Raw genomic sequence first — 19,789 nt, 5'->3', positions numbered from 1 at the left:
GGCACTCTGACACTATGTGTTGAACAGTTTGCTGTTTGACCCCACAGTCATAATTTGATGATGGTATTGTGACTACAGTGGAAAAGGAATCTAACATCTTGCATTATTTCACAAGCAGTACTTTTCAATCTCAGCAACTTTAAGATGTGTGGACTTCATCTCCCAGAATTCCCCCAGTCAGCATGCCAGCTGAGGTCCATGCAGTGATTCTCTGTTCTCTTTAGTAATCTGCTATAATTTAAATGGCTTGGAAAGATTTCAGGTTTGTGTAAATACAATGTTGCTGTTGTTGTTGTTGATGATGATGATGATGACAACAATAGTCAATACAATCAGAATTACTTACTGTGATTCCAGCAATTGCAATCCCAACAATGCCAAGTAAATGAAGATTTGAATTAATGAGAGTCTCTATTTCAGTCAGACAGTTCTGTTCAAGACATGAAAGACATTAAAGTCTTCAATATCTACTAATATGAATTCTCAATAACCACCTCTACCTGTGGCAGATATATTTTTAAAAATCCCGCACCTTATTATCTCCATTTCCTTTTTTCCTTTCTCTGATTCTAATGGATGCTAGAACATCCTTTCTACTCCGAATTTCTTCTATATTTTGCTAAGAATAATAATTTCAGCACTGTCCTGGGAACAGCCATCATTATTTCTGTCTGTATCCTCTCTTCCATCCTGCCTTTGCTATAGCTGCAATGCAAACCCTGAGCTGCCAAATATATGAGGAGGGATTCATTTAAAAAGTTGCACATTTCCCCAAACACATTTGAATTTGTGTAGAATTGAAGGATCAGATGATGGAATGTATATACAGAGGAGGCCCTGGGGATCAGAGGAAGGGTCATATGTGGCTATAGGACCCAGGTATGGATGGAATGGACACGAGAGTGAGTAATATGAATTCTGATAAAACATTTTCTCTTGTCTTGGGCAAGCCTTGCTCCTTCCTATCTTCTCTTTCTCTACAGAAGGAGGGGGGTCGTGGAGTGGGGGTGCTACCTCAGACAAAGTTAAAACTGTTTTACTTTTCTCTATGGAAGGAGGGGGGTCATGGGGAGTGGGGGAGCTACCTTGAGCTGTTCTGCAATAATAGAAAAGCGGTCGGAACTGCAGATTCTTAGCAAGGCAGAAGTTAGCACTTTAAACCACTAGCCAGGATATCAGGAACAAGAATAGTTTGCTTATAAGAAAAACCTCATAAACCACATAGCTGGCCCATGAAACTAGGCCACTTTGCAAGATATCTGTGACCTGGGGTGAAACACAGGTGATGCGACATTTAGCTATGTTGGAGGCTGAGATCCAAATAACCAATCAATATTATCTGTTATGCATGCAATATTAGGGGAAGGGCAAAGGGCTGAATGTGACCACCCCTTGACTATAAAAATTGCTGTAAGATTCTCATCGAGGCCCTTGGTTAGCTTTTGAGCCAGGGTCCTTATATCTTGGTACCAAAATAAAAGTATATTGTATCACACCTTGTGTCCGGTGACTTATCAGCTTCGAAACCAAGCAAGAGCCCAGTTTTGGGGTCAACAGAATCATAAATACTTAGCAGTTTTGTGGCCCTCATGTCATATATAATTTCATTAAAATAATTTCATTAGTCTTTATTTAAATCAATGCAGTTTGTAAAAACTACATCCAAAAGTTGGTTTAACATAAGGATTTTTTTCCCAATGAAAAAGGATTGATAACATGTATATACAAAGATGGAAAAATACTGAAATCCCCACAAAGGAAGGATGGTTTAGAAAGATGGAATTTGTGGAAATTGCAAAATTGATCTGTTTGATCAGTGATAAGATAATACTTTTAGTAAAGATTGGAAACCTCTTATGCACTTTTTACTGAAAATGAAAAAAAAGAACTGGTGATTTATTGATTTGTTGAAAATGGTTGAATATGGGATGAAGGGACAATGAACTAATTTAATGAGGGAGGAAAGATAATAGGTTTGTTCGTCACTGTTGTAAAGAAAATCAGAAATAATTTCTTTATATATATTTTCTATTTGTATTTATTTTCACACTTTTTGTATATTTTTTATTTTAAAAAAATCTTACTGTTTATTGTTTTTTATACTGTTGTAAAATCTTTATTTTTTAAAAAATGGGTCATAACAAGATGGCTTTTGTTTAACTTTGCTGCTGTTCCTCTTATCAACACAGCAAAGCAGGCTTGAATCATTGGAATAGTTGTATACATGGGCATCTGCAAAATACTGTATGATGCTTTTATCAGAATGACATAACTATCACAATGTCAGGGTGTAAGTTGTGCCTCTTACGTTTTCAGTGCAAACTTCCACATTTGCCTTCCCTGCAGATGCCTGCAAATTCATTCTCTTCTTTCCCTGGATTTCTGCCTCTCTAGTTATACAGTGCAATCTCCAGGTCTCCACAAAGAGTCAGTTTATTAATAAAAACACTGGAATACAGAATTGCACCGCATCACAAAGTAGTGTAGAGAAGCTATTTTTTCAGGCAGGAAAATTGGTGAAGAGGAACTGAACTATATAGCATACATTATCTATGTAACTATGTAAGTTATGTAACAGTCACATAACTTAATTCTATTTTCATTGAAAATAAAATTAGACTGTCAACTGTATGTTTGTCTGGTTTATCTTGTCTGAACTAGTATGAAAGTTCACATAACCAAAATTCAGTTCATTGGATTAGGTTTGCCATATAGTTCTATTTGGCCCGAGCTCGAACTGGTCTCTAAGAAAAGGTCAGCCGGAAATTTTGGCTAAGGAGTGGAAACCAGATTAAGGTAAACCTCTCAGGAAGCCACTCAGTAAGGATGAAGGAATCAACAAGGTCTTTTAATCCAGCAAGCTGCATGAATAATGTAGGCATCCTTGCATGTACAGGTAGTGCTTGATTTACAATAGTTCATTTAGTGACCATTCGAAGTTACAATGGCATTGGAAAAAATGAAAAAAAAATGACCTCATAATCATGTGATCAAAATTCAGACACTTGGCAACTGACTCATATTTATGATGGTTGCAGTGTCCTGAGGGTATGTGATCATCTTTTGTGATCTTCTGACAAGCAAAGTCAATGCGGAAACCAGATTCACTGCACAAGTGTGTTACTAATTTAACAACTGCAGTGATTCACTTAACATCTGTGGCAGGAAAGGTTGTAACATGGATCTTAACCACTGTCTCACTTATTAACAGAAACGTTGGGCTCAGTTGTGGTTGTAAGTCAAGCACTACTGTACATGGTTCGTATTAACTGAACAATAGAATGTATGTAATTATTTTCTTTAAAAAAATTTTAAACTGCAAACTATATATATGATCACACTGGGGATGTTAACCTTTTCTTCTGCATTATGAACTTGATAACTCTGCTAAGGTTTTTCATTTTATGGAAACCAGGGAATGGTAATGACCAGTTCTGTCATCCCAGAAGAGTTGCAAGCAAATCAGAAGGGCCGAAGAAGCAAGTGGACTGCAATAAATACTGCTTGTTTTATTTTGCAGTCTTCTTCAGATATATTTATGTGTGTATAATTGGCAAAGCAAACAAATTGCTTAAAAGTCATCTTGCTGGCATGTTACTGTGGTGCCAAATGGCTCCTGTTCAAATCTCCTCTGGCTCTGGGGATGATATTCCTACCACGTCTTATCCCATTCCTAGGCTATTTTTGACTTCACTGTCAGAATGACATGACACAACAGAGACACTTACTTTAGACGACCCAATATCTTTTGGACAGGTGGGTTTCACTTGAACGTCACTGTCTTTCCCACAGCATTGAAGCTGGAGGGAGAGAGAGAATATATTACAAATCTTCCCAAAATAATCATTTTCAAATGATCCAGAAAACCCAAATATGTTTACCCCAATTTATTATTCTGAATTCATACTTATCACAAAGTATAACATGTACTAATAAGTTCAATTTATGGATGCAAAGGAACTAACTTCAGTTCAAACATGTCAGTGTGATTATGGATATTAGAGCTGCCTAGGTCTGGATATATTCCATCTTTAACTTTGGAGAGGATAGCAATTCTCCATTCAAGAGCTCTGTGCAATTCAGGGGATCCTTCAGGACTCGTATCTCCTACCTGTTGAGTAAGTGGTGGCTGTGGCCAGGAAAAGTGGTGGCTGTGGCCTTTGCACAGCTTTATCTGGGGTGGTAGTTGTGTCCTTTCCAGGAATAGGAGGTCATTTCAACAATCATATGCCCCCATTATCCCATGGCTTGATTTCTATGACACACTGTATATGAGGCTGCCCTTAAAGAGCACTTGGAAGCTTTAACAAATCCAGCATGTAGCAAATGCCCTCTAGATTTCTATTGGTATTGTGAACATTTATTTGCTTCCCCATAAGGCCATAGATTTTTAAAAGCAAGCTGATAAGAATCCCCCTTCAATTCCCCTGCTTCCAGTTGTTTCTCATTTCTGATGTAGCTGCCTCAAGAGGGACATCTCTTCCTTTTAAAAAACCTTTGCTAATTTGAGGTTCAGTCAGTCCTGGAAGGGTTTGAAGCATGAGCTACCAGCATCTTGTATAAACTATTGATAGCCAACAGAGAAATGTATAAACATTCAAAAAATTTTCAAAGCACAGGGATGACCTTCAACACAAGCCTGCCCAGGAAATGAGCTATACACTAACCAATGTAATAGAGGAACATTAAGCATTGCCTGTGATTAAGGATGGGGCTCCCAACAGCTGAAGGAACATGAATTTATGTATTCACATTCGTCTTTTGAATGTTATTGTTTCTTGGTTTTTTGCTTTATCTGTGAATATATCATGTATATTAAACTTTGCAGTTAAAGTTATTCTTTTGGTCTATTTTATAAAAAAATAAAATAAAAATCCCCACCTCAGCTTCTATCTCATTTGTGGTTCTGTCATTTTTGAATCCAGTAACCTGTTGTCTATATATTGCTGTGGCAAAGCAACATGCTATTTTAAATTGTATGGCACTGAAAATAAAGGAATTGGTGTTTCTACCTGAATATTAGCTACTGAGTGGCAGTCCAATATTATGCAGTAGAATCAGGTTGGATTGGATTAAGTTCAGTTTCTAATAAAGTCTCTTAAAAACTCAAGCTCAGCCAAGCATACAAAAGAAATAAACTGTGGGCTCTCTTGGGCCTTCCCTAAGTCTTGCCCTCTGCCATGGATTTACTAATTTATCACAAATAATTGAGAAGGATCAGTAAATGGTCACATGTGTGATAAGAGGTTATTTTAAACTTGGTGTTATACTTGCTTCTGTGGTTAACAAGACTGAAAAACCTACCAAGGCATAGATCAACTGATCAACTGACAATGATTCACTGGGTGTAAAGAAAGACACATATTTAAGACTCAAATAAATACTTAGAGTTCTACTTATATTAACCCTTGCATTGGATAGACTTGAAAATGCTGATCAAATCTTTTGTATGTGTTCTTTTAAAAAAATATGACTGTGTTTAACATGTTTATCTTTTTAATACTTTTCTGTTCTACCCCATATATCTCATTTCTTGGTGAGTTATAAGGTGACCTTATGACTATGATCTCTCTCTTCTATATGTCTGTCTGTCTATTCCACCATCTCTTCCTTCTGGAGCTCAAGGCAGCTTACATGGGACCACCTTTCATTTTTTTTGCCCAGTAGTACCTTGTTTGTTTTGTTTATGTTTTGTCAAATCTGGAGGATTCCAGATTTCACCTGCACAACAATAACCTGTGAGGTGGCTTTTGCTGAGTGTGTGTTACTGGTCCTTAATTTCTATGCTGAGGAAGGCCTTGAACCCCAATTAACCTACTATTCCTAGAGCCACATAACTACCAAACTATACTGGCTCTCATATAGGTGGGTGCATATGTGCTTAGTATACAGTAACCGTAAGGTAACAATATGGATAAAAATAAGCATTTAAGCCCTCTTTTAATTATAAGGAAGACAGCTCAACTCCAAATCTAAATGTGGAAGCAAATTTGTTGTGGTGTTGTTTGTCTATTTTTTTTAAAAAAAAATCTTTATACAAACTGGGGGATAGACTATTGCATGCACTGAAGTGAATTTGTAATACTTAGCAACACTCTGGGTAGAAACTTCAGAGAAACGTTTTCCACTTTCCCTCTCAATCAGAGTGTTTGGCAGACAGTATCTAGCAGTTCTCCAGAGAAGGGAGAGAGCATTTGGGTTTCTTTTCTTTTCTAACAACTGTGAGCAACAGACCTCGCTTTAGAAAACATTGATCTAGGCCCTGCTTTGGAAAAAGTAAACTTAGCAACTGATGCCAGAAATACACATGGCAGCGCTTTATCTCACCATAATCATGAATAAAACAGACTATATTGGTATAGATAGTCTTGCAAAAACCAAGAGAGTTATAATAAAGATTTGTTTTAAGGAACGGTGATGACTTTGACTTTGAGGATGATTATAATAAATAAATATAGCCTCTGTGCCAAGACTCTCACTATGCCTTCCTGCTAATGATGCCCACAGTGCTTCCAAGATATCACATGTGATTTAATAAAACTTCAATGTTTTACTAAGGTCTTCTAGAGGGAATTTCCATATTTAGGAAGTTTTAGAAAGATGTGTGTGCCAAGCCTGGAGATGTTGCTGACCATTATAGTAAGTTAAGAATCCACAGAAAGGACTGAGAAATTGGGTGCCACATTGAATCTTCCTTGATTTCAATACAAATAAAAACTCCAGAAGAAGGAGAAACACAAGCATTAGGCAAACTGAATCATTGGATTGATTGTCCAATCATGGGTATTCTGAAATCATCCAAATGCAATATTGGTGAGCAAAATTTCTGAATTCATTTTACTCACCGCATCATGAAATTTGATGAGTGTTTTGTTTTTGCTTTGATCACTGATGTAGTTTTCATAAGCTTTCTCATAGATGGCTTGGACTTCGTTGACAGCCTGCAGAAATAACAACCACAACAAGCAGACATCCTAATTACATATGAAGGATTGTGAAGAAACCAGCAGAATTTCAGTAACAGGAAACTCATAGCTTTCCTCCAGTCCTCTTGTTCTTTTACCACTTGAGAATGTGGTAGCAAAAAAGAGGGCTGAAGTCAACCTTAAGGTAGAAAGATTTAGCTATTTACAGAAATAGAAGATTGAACCCACAGCAATTTGGAAGAACAAGAAAGCAAGCTCTAGGCTTTGGCCCATGACTAATGGATGGGCCATGGCTGACAGGGTACAAAAGGAAATTTGGGCAAATTTCTGGGCAACTTGAGCAATAAAAAACATTACCACACTAGAATATGAAGTTAGGAAATATCAGATATGTAAATTAGCCTAGGAAGTAAAGGAAAATGTTCTCCAAAGAAAGCAATAAAAACTCTTTCTGTATATTTGTCAAGACACACCCATGAAATCACTAGGGGTTGTGCTTAATTTTAAAGTGATTTTACTCTTTTAAACTATTTTTCAATTTAAGATATTTAAGGTAGCACACATTAAGCATTTCACTTACCGTTTTTTTCCCCAGAAAAGCAAAAACCCCTGCAGCGATTTCAGCAGCAAAAATCACCAACAAGCAAGTAAAAAACTACAAAAGAATGAAGATAAGATTACAGATTAAATTTTTATGGATATTTGAATGCAACATGTAAATCCATTCTCTGACAATTAGAAATAGCCATTTTAATAACAGAAATACTTTACATAGGACAAGATTAATGATGCAAAAGGTAAGGTTCTAATTCAGCTTTCCTTAAATCAGAATAATTTCACACTTTAAGGAAAGGATGGGATAAAAAATATAAAGAAGTATTTCTAACACTGCAACATATCCAAAGCTTTTGCAATAAAATTCTGTTTATGCTTTGCTCAAGTGGTAAATCTCACAACATTGAAAGAGGCTGCATTCTAATAAACAAATACAGAATTGCAAATTAATGCTTCATGAATTCTTAGATAGGAATATGTCCTGTCTAGGACTTAAGGATCATTAAGGGTAAATAATAAAGGAACCTCCAAGTTACTGTATTTATACAAAAGTTTTACATGACCCACCTTCCTCTTCCTTCTAATGTACAGCAGGCTGATTTCAATATAGGTGTCCTGGCTTAATAAATTGTAATTTATTTAGCTGGATATGATGTTAGATCGACCCACTCTTTTTAAAGTCTCTTTTCCTTTTATGCCAACTTTGATCTGTTCTCTGTTATGTCAGAAATAATTCTATTTTTAATACCAGTCTGCTAACTGCAATCTTAATTGACAGTTTGATATTTGAATTTAAAAACAGACTTCCTTATTTTGGACTTAGAATAAAGCAAAATACAAAGACTTTAGCAAAGGGATTTTAATTAATGTTTGACTTAATGATTTTGTATTTGAGAGAGGCCTCATATCACCTTAGTCTACATGTCCATTACTTACTGCTCCAAGCAGGCACTGAGATTCTCGTGCTGCTCCACAGCATCCAAAAAATCCTACTGCCATCATCAGCACTCCTGCTCCTATCAGTACATACATTCCTGCAAGGAAAGACAGAATGATCATATTATTTACAAACTCCCATGTGTTAGTTGGGAATCAGATAGCGCTTTTGTCGCCATGGAGACCCACAAGTCCTGTTTTTTTGTAATGAAATCATTCTGAGCTACCCAGTTACACTGACCAGTTACACTGGACCACTGACCCAGTTACACTGGAAGCACCATGTGACCAGTTTCCTCCTTTACTGGGACTTTTCAGGTGCAGTTGCCAAATTCCATGGGGTTCAAACCCTCTACTGGCAACTGAATGCATCAACCTTTAGATCAGGGTTCTCCAACCTTGGCAACTTTAAGCCTGAAAAACTTAAACTCCTAGCATTCCCCAGCCAGCTGACTGGGGAATCTTGGGAGTTGAAGTCCACCAGGCTTAAAGTTGCCAAGGTTGGAGACTCTTGCTTTAGATAACTACATGCAGTTCATTGGCTTTAGGAGCAACTCACATCCTGTTGCTCAGTGATAGCAAGAGGCAATATCTAGAAGTTGTCAAGATGTATATCTAGTCCAACTATCTGGAACAGAGAAATACATGGGGATATTTTATAATGTAACATTTGTATCTAAAACCATTATCATTCTCACCCAACAGAACAGAACAAGTTCCTCATTTACAACTGATCAGTTACAACGGTAATGAAAAAATAATCTTACAAATAATTCTTGCAGGTATGACCTTTGCAAGTCTGTAAAAGCTGAAGGAAAGCTGAAGTAAAATCATAAGAACAATCCAGATTTCACTTGCTGACTATTTCGCTTAACAAACAAGTGGCCAGCTCCAAATGTGGTTACTAAAGAACTGCCTTGATATATATTTAAATGTATTCACAACCATGACAGACAGCCTTTCCCATCACTTGAGTAGTTAAAAAAAATTACAAGAGCACATTATAATATTCTAGATCAGTAGTGTTGCTGTTGGTTTTTTATTAAATAATTTTTGTAGCAACAGTGGTATCTTAACTCCCTTTCTCTCCTGAAATAGCTGAACAGAAGACAATAAAACCATTCTCAGCAGCAGGGCTTGGTGAAATAAGAAGGAAAGGAAAGATTTGATAGATAGTAAAAATCTTTTTATTACAACCAAACAGTTTTAAATAACTTTTTAAAATTCCAGAATTACAGACACAAGAGTTGGATGGATGATTTCTCCAAGGAAAGAAGACATTTTCCGATAATTTCTATAAGGAGGACCCCGCTTGTCCCATTCAATCAACACTACGATTGAAATTTGAAAAAATCCAGTGGAAGCCCGGTGTCTTCCTAATGACTTGTTTTGGGATTTAATCGAAGCATGGAGAGCTAGGGAAGAACAGGTCAGTGAAAGACAGGGCACCCAGGCATGCCTCTAAGGTACCTTCTTAACTGAACAATTCAAGACCACCACTCTGCATCCTTAAAATTTCTCTGTATTGTTCTTTCCTGCAACTCAAGAAAATAGGGCTATGAAGAAAATATGTCTGCTTCAAATTCCTGCTGACTAATATATAAAATATAGCTAAGAAGAACCCACTAATTTTTTTTCATAGTTCTGGCTTCCATCTTTACAATTTATTTAATGCTCTCACTTGAGTAGAACTATAGATCTTAATTTTTTCCTTCAGCTTCTTTTACCAAATATATTGTTCTTTAGACCATTCAAATATATTTTCTCAAAAAGAGAATAAAAACATAGTGCAGAATTTTAAGAAAACAAAACTGGTGAAGAAAATGTTCAGGAATGTTTTTACAAATATTTTAGTTCAACCTACAAATAGGAACAAATGTCAGTATTCTGCCATTTAGAAAGGAAGTGAAGTCTTCTATGTGAAATTAATTAAAACATTTTTAATTCTGCAATGTGTCCCCATAGTTAGTTCTTGCCAATTTATTGTATTGTTGTATACCACCCAGAACTTATTTGTGAGATGGGCAGTAATAAATTAATTAATCACTCTTTAGAGAGAAAAAATATGACAAGTTGTGAGGAAAAAAAGATAAAAAGTAAAACATTCAAGATAATTCAGAGACTATATAAATTAGATAAAGGCTCAAAATCTGTCTTGCAATAAAAAGTTAGCAAAATTATTCTGAACAGAGCATGTGGTTCCCTCTAGATATATTCTGAATAATCAAAGTGAGTTAATGAATAGGCCCCAAACACTTTTCCTAATAAGAAACATCTTAGTACTAAATATTTCTGAAGCATAAAAGTAAAGCAAGCATTAAGGACTTGCAGGAATACAATTTATGGTCTTGGACATGAATAATGATTAATAATTAACTCACTTGAAATGAACATCTCCATCCACAATTTTAGGAATTGAATGGTTCAGCAACTTGATTTAGGATATACAATAATTATTTTTCAAAATCACATAACTTTGGAAAAAATGCTGCTATTAAGTAAATGACAAACCATGTTTTCACTAATCAAATTTCTAAGAGATAATTTCAACTTTCAATTTGCAATTATGCTGAATATCACTGCACTTACTTGTTCAAAAGAGTCATGTGGTATTTTCCTCCTGTTAATCACATTGAATGGAAATATGATAACTGAGCTGATTTGGGAGTATACAGATTGAAAGGTGGGTGATTAATCTAAAAATACCTTTTGTGGTTGGAGGTGAAATAGATGCAAGGCTCCATTGTTCCGCAAGAGGGTGCAATTTACTAACTCTTTAAGAGGTTATTTTCATGATTCTTTAAAAATTATAAATGAATTTGTTAAAATTATGTCATTCTTTCAAGGACTAAACTTGTTACTGTAACACAGAGAATTTATTTTGATCCTTCAAAATAAGTTTTCTATCTACCTACGTTATGCATCAATTAAATAAAATTATTCTGAAAATGTAATGTAGAGAACTTTATTAACTAAATGCTTACAACCTGAGTTTTGAAGTCACCTTAAAGCATATGCTTACTCTATTAGATATCTTTGGTATATGTATACCTTGTTATTTTCCAAAAAGGTCTGATCTTTACAGAATGAACCATTTTTCAAGACGTTTTTACCTCTTATCCTCTTTTCCTCCTAATTACTCTGTAGAATCAACGGCACAAACTTCTTTTTAATCACATGCTCTCTCTAATTACCAGAGACAAAACCATGATATATGAAAGCATATAATTCGACCAGATTTTTAAAAAAATAATATTTAGTTATTTAAAATATGATGAATCTTGGACAAGGATCATGGGAGCTATTAATGAAGGTAATTTTTGTGCAGGTGTTATAACAGTCATGCTCACAAAGAACGTATTTTAAAATATACCCTGCTTTTTGCATTCTGTAAACCAGGGAGCCCAAGATGACTCCCTTATCAGCAATTTCATTTGAATCCAATTAATTCTTGAAAGCCAGCTATGGAGCATGGCACTCCTTATATGGAAGAGAGGTTCAGCTTGAACAATCTTGCTCCTCGGCCCTTCACTGTGGCCTCTTAGAATACATAAGCTCACCATCTGTGGTTTAAACACACTGTGAATGATAAAAACAAAATGTATGGGTCCAAAATGACTTTATCTTGTTTGAGTAATTCTCTCATTCATATTTTCCAGATGATGTCACCATGAATGAAGGGAGGGATGCAACTCAGTACCAGGCTCTATTAGAACTTTGCAAGGCAGGGTCAAACCTGTTCAAGAGTGCTAATTTGCCATTTTTTTCCATTTTCTGGAGGCATAGAGCATCAGACCCCTGCATGCCATTTGTCAGAAATGGTGTAGGGTCTCCTGCTTGGGTGGGTGGGGGGTTGGACTAGATGGCCTACAAGGTCCCTTCCAACTCTGTTACTCTAATCTAATCAAATCTCCCTGATTCCTCCTAATTTCTTATGTGTCTTTTCTTCCAGGAGAGAATGGGGTGAATGAGATTCCTATTGCTTCCTGTTAGCAAGCCTTAAGAGAAAGCTTTACCTAAAGAGGACAGTTTGGCTTAGTGACTTGTACCAATGAAATGCCAACAGCTCCACCATTGAATGTCAGCCTGGTAACTAAAACTCTGAGTGGAAAGAGTGGATAGAGCAGGCTATCCTGCATTAAAACATCATTCAAGGGAAGAAAAGAACCCCTGACTGTAGGGAAACCAAGGTAAGCCTAAGAGGTTTGCAGGGGCTGCCCTGAGCAAGGAGAACAACATAGGCCATTGAGCAATTAAGTGCTATACTTTCTGTTCAATGTTTCATAGATTTAATGAGCTAGAAACTATTTTCTTGAGCAGCTACCTTTTCGTGAGCAGTACACAATCAATAAAAATTATTTGATGCATGAGAATAACATTATTTGTATTTAATAAGTTTAATTATATTCAGATTTTAATTTAATCTAAATAGAATTAAATTTAATTTTTCATTTGCCCATTTCCTCATTTTTTTTTGTCCTGGTTAAATCTTGCTTGAATATTTTTGGCTCCTTTCATTCTATTCAAGAGCTGAATGTCTCTAAGTAGGTCGCTATGGTGAAGATGCATACCCTCTGTGTGATAACATCCTTAGAAGAGCCTCTACAGTCAAATAAAGTTGCCTCATGACATGACCATCTCAACTCTGTTTTTTTCCTCAAAATTTGCCAAAAAACAGGGGCAGGGGTGGCTTTATTTCTTCTTATTTGAGGTCAAAGCTTTTTCCCCTTTGATTTGCTCTTAGCAATAAGAGAGTCCCATCTGAGTATGGCAGAGACATCAGTTGCCTTGCAACAAGGCTAAACATCTAGCAAGAAAGAAAAAGAGTACATTGTATGACGATTGAAGATGAAGACTGTCTTTGTCTCAAGTGGTGAATGAAGGATTCCATCTCACTGCACTGCATATGGGTTGGTTAGAGAGGACTCTGCATTTGCGCAGAGTGTGTAGCATTGTTGGTGACATGAACTACTATATTACAGACAGAAAAGCTGGGCTTTCTTTGTTTCTTCTCTGCTTCAGAGCCCTGTCTCTAAGGTGACATGCAAACTTTCAGCTAGTGTTTCCACACATAATTAACCTCAGAGGAAGTTTCCTTGTTTATGCAGCTGATATCTAATTTACTTAAATCCCGCAGCACCAATTACACCATGTCTAATGATGTAAGTCCTTCCCAGCAAAGCTAGTAACTGCAACCATTATGAAGAGACCAGACAACAGACAACTAGATAAGGAGCTCTCTGGTTGGTTTATATACAAGATGATTTAAAACAAAGAAAAGCAAAGGTGAAGAAATCATAAGACATACAATATTTATTGTAGCACCTTTATAGATGCTTGGAGACAAACACCAACATCAACACTTCCAGTGTTCTTATGTTCCATCAATAGAAAAAAAAATGGAATATGAAAGGAACCATTTGTCTTTGTAATTTGGAAACAATTTGAAAATATTGGAGACAAGTTGCTCAGAGATGGGCATTGCAACCTATTGACTTCTTGGGGCCTTCAACTCATCATTGTCATCATCAGTTACTATTATTATTTCAGTACCTGCTGTCTTCAGAGTTTTCAGCATAAACCATTAAATAATAAAGATACATTTTCCAGCCAGTTTTTGGATTGAGTAAAGAATGATAATTTAAGGCACAAACCACAAGTCCTGAACCCACAAACCAAAAGGGTCTCAAGTCTCATCTTAGTTTATCTAATGACATCAATATGTCACTGTCCCCACAATGGCCCTTGCTCCGAAAATGATGCACATGGAAAAAGTCTCCACATCTAAAAAGTTCCAGGGGGCTGTAGAACATTCACTTTTCTTGTTAGACCAGCTATTCAAATTGTAAAACAAAACCTTTCCAGAATTAGACATCTGGAATAACATGTTATTCAAAACATAATTATGGATATGCTTGTAGGTCCAAACTCTGCAGAGTTACCTACTACTATTCTAATAGCCACTCTGTAAGGTCAAATAGCACTGAAGAATTGATGCTTTTGAATTGTGGTGCTGGAAAAGACTCTTAAGTGTCCCTTGGACTGCAAGAAGATCAAATCAGTCAATCCTAAAGGAAATCAACCCTGATTGTTCTTTGGAAGGACAAATACTAAAGCTGAAGCTCAAGTACTTTGGCCACCAAATGAGAAGAGAGGACTCACTGGAAAAGACTCTGATGTTGGGAAAGATGGAAGGTAAAAGGAGAAGGCGCTTAGGAGGATAAGATGGTTAGATAGTGTCATTGACTTAACGAACATGAATTTGGGTAAACTCTGGGAGATAGGAGGCTTTAGTGTGCTGTGGTCCATGAAATGGACACAACTTAGCGACTGAACAATAATAACAAAAGGCCAAATTGAATAGAAAATAAATTGCTCCAAGCCACCCAGTGAAAGGCTATTTAATAAAAGCATCCAGACTTGGAAAGCGCACAGCTTTAAAAAAATCTTTCTCCTGCCCAAAACAACATAACAAAACGATCAAAATCCCCAGAGGTTTGAGGCTTGAACACAAAAGGTTTGTTTTTGCTACTGAGACAAGAGGTGTATTGCTTTCTTTATGTCTGAAGTTCTGACACTGGAATGTCTCAGGCAGCAAGAGCGATAGAACTATAACTCCCTCCTGAGTTTTTGCACGCTCATGTTTTATCATGGCAATGCAATGAAGCTGAGGTTTGCTAGTAGCATGCCAAGAAAGAACTGATACTAGTATCTTAAACTACAGGTTTCAGCAATTATTTTCTTTGTAGTGGATACTTTTCCAAGTTTTATTGCCAAGAATTCTAAATAGGTTTTTGGAGCACAAACAGCTCCCACAGATGCAATTGCATACAAGAAGCAGATATTAAGAGAGAAATTAAGATTAAGATTCAAAATGATTCCTCATTTTGAAAGAGAATCCAGAGACTTAATGCCTCAAGATAATTAGAAGCAAGATAATTATATTTCTTTTTTCTTGTCCCTCACAATTTTGCCAGTGAATTGGAGAAAAGGATTATATAGATTTATTTAATTGCAGCAGGATTTGAAAGCATTTTACAGGATCAGATCACAACTGTAGAAAAATATTGTACACAAATTATATTAAAACTTCTTTATGCCTACTAAAATGTCTCCAATATAATTAAAAATTTGGAGTATAGGACTCTAGCATGTGTCCTAGTTGAAGTGACTTGATAGGGATGAAAGTATCTGATTTCTCTACCTAACCAGTTTTATGGCAGCCAGATTTGCTCTATTAAAAAAAAAGTTGGACCACTGAGAACTTTCTATATCTCTGTGCTGTTATCTAGTAAAGTGTTTTTTGCAGCACAAAAAGTCCATAAGGAAATTTCTGCATTGTAAAGTCACCACATAGTAGTAGCTTTAAATTATTAATTAATTTTTATGTAGCTCTTTCATTGTGGAAAAGAAGGAGGGCAGACTGGGACAACCTTAGCAGGTTTCATCTCTTTGTTCATCACCAATCAGAACAATTCAATCCATCTTTTCAAGTAGGCACTGTGACCCAAACAGCATGTTATGTACATTTGTTTGAAATGACATCATTTCTCCCTCCCATCCATTTAATTGATTCTCAGAGACTGCCTAGACAAGTCCCTGCAGTTTGCTTGGTAAGATTATTTAGAAGAGATGTTGCCTCTTTCCTTGGACTGAGAGAAAGTGAGTAGCCCACAATCACCCAGTTAGCCAACCTAGGACTCATGATTTCCCAACTTACAGAGCCTGGGTTAAATCTCAAATGAAACTTAGGTCCCAACCAAATACCTTGTTTCTTTTCAAAACACTCCTGTTATAAAATATTAGATTTGTTCCTTATTACCTAAAGTAGAAAACTACTAATTTAAGCATATGTCTACAGGAATTACCCTCAAAACCTTAAAGCTGATTAAATGTAAAACAAGTATGACAGTGGGAGATCTGAAAGTAAATAATATTTATTACCAGATTCAGATATTGTGCTAAATCCTGCCACACCACGAGCCAATGAGTTCCCAAACTGTACATAATACAGAATAAACTCAGACTGCCTGTTTATTGATGCCACTTGCTACAATTTGCAATCTATAGGGAGGTAAGTGAGGAACCCTCTACCTTTATGAAAAGGCAAAAGGAGGGAGACAAACATGGGTGTTTTTTTTTTCCTGAAGTAGAGGCACATTGGTTGAAAAAGATCTGTTTACTGGTGGATTCATTTCCTCCTTTCAAAATGCCATCACTGCCACCATTGTAGGTGGTAGCTAAAAATGCTAGGAGTTCCCTTAGAGGTCGATATTGGTTTTTCCTGCTTAGCCTAGCATGTCATAGCATATGACTTAGTGTTGTATGTTCAAATGTTCTTTCAGATTTCATTCTCTTGTACTCCATTTTTATATGCTCCTTTCTTATAGCAATGTTCCCTTGATATAATTCACAATCTGGGTAGCAAGAGAGTTGTTTCTTCTTCTCCCCTGCTGATTTTATGTGTAACTTCTTGACTTCTTAGAAGAGCCAATTCTAGTTTCTTTCCCTTAGTATTGGATTTCATTTGGCTTTCACAGTTTGCAAAGTCAATAAGCAGGGTTTAATCAAAAGTAGTAAAGCACAGAATATAATTTTAACTTCACAAGAGAAGGAAAGCTGCAGCGGGCCTGGATGAAACAAGATGAAACTTGCTCTTATTTTAGCTACACTTTTGTGTAGGCACCTACTTCTAAGGAGGAAATCTTCTAGCTTTGAGGGCAGACATGACTTCATATCCTAAAAGCACAAGCTGTCCCATTAAGATTTTTCTAAACAAACAGCAACAGAACAGCCTCAGAAAAGAAAGGGTAGCCACTCCCTTCCTAAAGTTTTACCCAGAGAAAATTTGGCACCAAGAAATAATAAGGTGGCAGAGAATCATGAGGATTCTTCTCAAATAAAACCAACAGAGGAGGTAAGATATGTTAAGGAGGCTAAGAAGAAGATTGTTTCTATTCAAGAATTACCAAATGTTTTGGTTTGGTTTGTTGTTTAATGCAATTTACATCTTTCAACAAAATGGATACCCACACAACTTTATCAAAAAGTGCCTGACCACTCAACCCCCCAAAGCACAGCCAACACAAGCTGTCAAAAAGATAATACTGCCATATATCGAAAACATTTCAAAAACAACCACCAGACTATTACAACCACATGGCATCACCGTAGCACACAAACCAAGTGAAGACTTCATTATAGTTTCAACTAGGAAACAGTGAGTATCCTAGACTAAACTAATAATAGAGTGGAAAGTTTGGAGAGTAAGACAACAGTTATAGACAGATGATTGGAGAAAGAATTGGGTAATTGACAGGAAGAAGACAAGGATCAAATTCTGCAACAGCATATTAATACAAGATTAAAGACTGATAATACAGAAATAATTGTCCTAAACAATATTCCTATCAGACTTCTGTAAAAGAGAAGAGAAAATTCTCTGATTATAATCCTGTGAGTTTAATTTACAAAAAGAAATTCAGTTCTTTTAGAGGAAATTAAATGAAACATTACAAAAATAAGCAAGGCAATGATTCAATAATGGTTTGGGATACAACAAAATTTAGATGAAAGGTTACTTTATACAACAAAAACTAAACTCAAAAAGAAGATGCAAGAGAAAACTGGCTATTTTGGATGAGATAAAAAGAAAAAAGAATTAAAGAAATTTGCAGAGAAAATAAGTATCTCTTATCAAATTAAACTTTTATACAGTGATGTTAACAGTAAGAGAAATGGAAATAACAATGAAGTGTGTAAAGGTGTGAAGTGTGTAAAAGGAATTCTATTTTACAGGAACTTTGAAAGAGGCTAATATAGTACTCATGTCTAAAGACTGATATGATTTGTCTTTAATAAGAAATTACATATCAATATCATTACTGAATAACGATAATACGTTTTCCACAACAATTGTAGATGACAGATTCAAAATAATTTTTCAGGAACTTATTCAGGAAGATCACGGTGGGCTTTTAGCCATATTGTTAACTGTGGTTTTTAGCTAAAGGACCAAGTATAATGTTAGAACTGTGTTGGACATTCTAGAATATTTGACATACTATAAAACAAGTTGCATTCCCTTTTTTCAATGGAGAGAAGCAGAGGTGGCATTCAACCTGTTCGCACCAGTTTGGGCAAACCGGTACCGATGATTTGGCATAGGTCGCTGAACCGTTGGTGACGCCTGGCTGGACATGCCCCCGACCTGGTCACCTGGTCACTCACTTGTCCCGGTTGCTCTCCTAGCTTTCCTTACCACGTGGTAGCTGTGGCGCAGCTCGGGTGGATGTCCCAGGGCTGCTTCACATGCACATAGCATCTGCAGCCGCTACACATGCAGTGAACATGTGCAGCAGTCTGGAACATACTTCCGCCTGCCCGCCCTCCCGGAGCACGGTTTCTTCCTTATCCCAGCAGACATGCCTTTTTGAGCCCAGCCCAGCCAGCCAGCAGGTGGCCATGTCCCAGGGCTTCTCGCTTCCCCTTGTCACGAGATGCCTGCAGCTGCTGTGTGCTTTTTTTTGGTGTGGCTGCAGTGCAGCAGCCGCACTAAAAAAGCATGCCCTGTTCTATGTGCCGGGCCCGGCAAGTCTGAGCAGCCGACACATAGAACAGGGCAGTGCTGGTCTGTTGGAGAAGTGGAGCAAAGCTGGAGATCAGTAGCTGCCTCTTTTGCAGCTCAAAAAGCCTCCCTGAATCAGCTGGCTGGTGTGTCCTCTTTCTCTGCCTGTTTGTTCTGTATGGCCGAGGAGGAGGAGATCAGTTGGCTGGTTGGAGGAGGCTTTCTACACTGGAAGAGGTGGCTGGAGGGACCCATCACACGACCCTGTTAGCCCCACTGCTGCTACTTTTGCTCTCATTCTCAGCTTCTTCCATGGGGGAGCTCTTAAAGTCAATCTTTAAGAGCTGGAAAATGTTTTGTTAGATCACCGCCAACTCATTGTTGGGAGAGGTGTAGCCCTTGAATACATGAGAAGTTTTGGGCAAAATTCTCTGACTTTTAAAATGCATCCGTGCGGTGTCTGCCTCCCTTTACGCTCCATGTGCACACCAGGAGCACCTAACTGGAGCGAGAGAAAGCAAAGTTGTCTACTATGAGGCGAGTGCCTTGGCTTCCCCTCTTGCTCCTCACAGTTGCTTTGAGCCGGTGTGGTTTAGTTGGGCAGCCAGATGGCCGCAGCAGCGCCCGCAGCAACAACAGGCAGCACTGCAACAACGAGGTACAGTAAAATTTGGCAGTGCAAATTTATCTCCCAGGAGCTTCTGGCAAAAAACAAAACAAAAACTACCCCAAAACAAAACCCATTCAGCAGGCAGACTTGGCAGGCAGTCACGATCTTTAGTTGGGCTTTTTTTTGTCAGCCCAA

General features: G+C 37.1%; 1 protein-coding gene across 1 annotated transcript in view; it reads right to left on the bottom strand.

The window, feature by feature from the left end:
- Positions 1–19,789, bottom strand: part of TSPAN2 (tetraspanin 2) — a 56,766-nt gene that overhangs the window by 7,651 nt on the left and 29,326 nt on the right. Inside the window, exons 3-7 of the mRNA XM_026712996.2 lie at positions 8,418–8,515; positions 7,507–7,581; positions 6,846–6,941; positions 3,729–3,800; positions 347–430 (exon numbers count right to left, since the gene is read on the bottom strand). Of these exons, the coding sequence (XP_026568781.1) occupies positions 347–430; positions 3,729–3,800; positions 6,846–6,941; positions 7,507–7,581; positions 8,418–8,515 (425 nt within the window). The remainder of the gene's footprint in view (positions 1–346; positions 431–3,728; positions 3,801–6,845; positions 6,942–7,506; positions 7,582–8,417; positions 8,516–19,789) is intronic.

Source organism: Pseudonaja textilis, chromosome 3 (assembly GCF_049901715.1).
Source record: "Pseudonaja textilis isolate UNSWEBS1 chromosome 3, rPseTex1.2, whole genome shotgun sequence".
NCBI lineage: Eukaryota > Metazoa > Chordata > Lepidosauria > Squamata > Elapidae > Pseudonaja > Pseudonaja textilis.
This window is presented reverse-complemented; position numbering and strand designations above follow the sequence as displayed.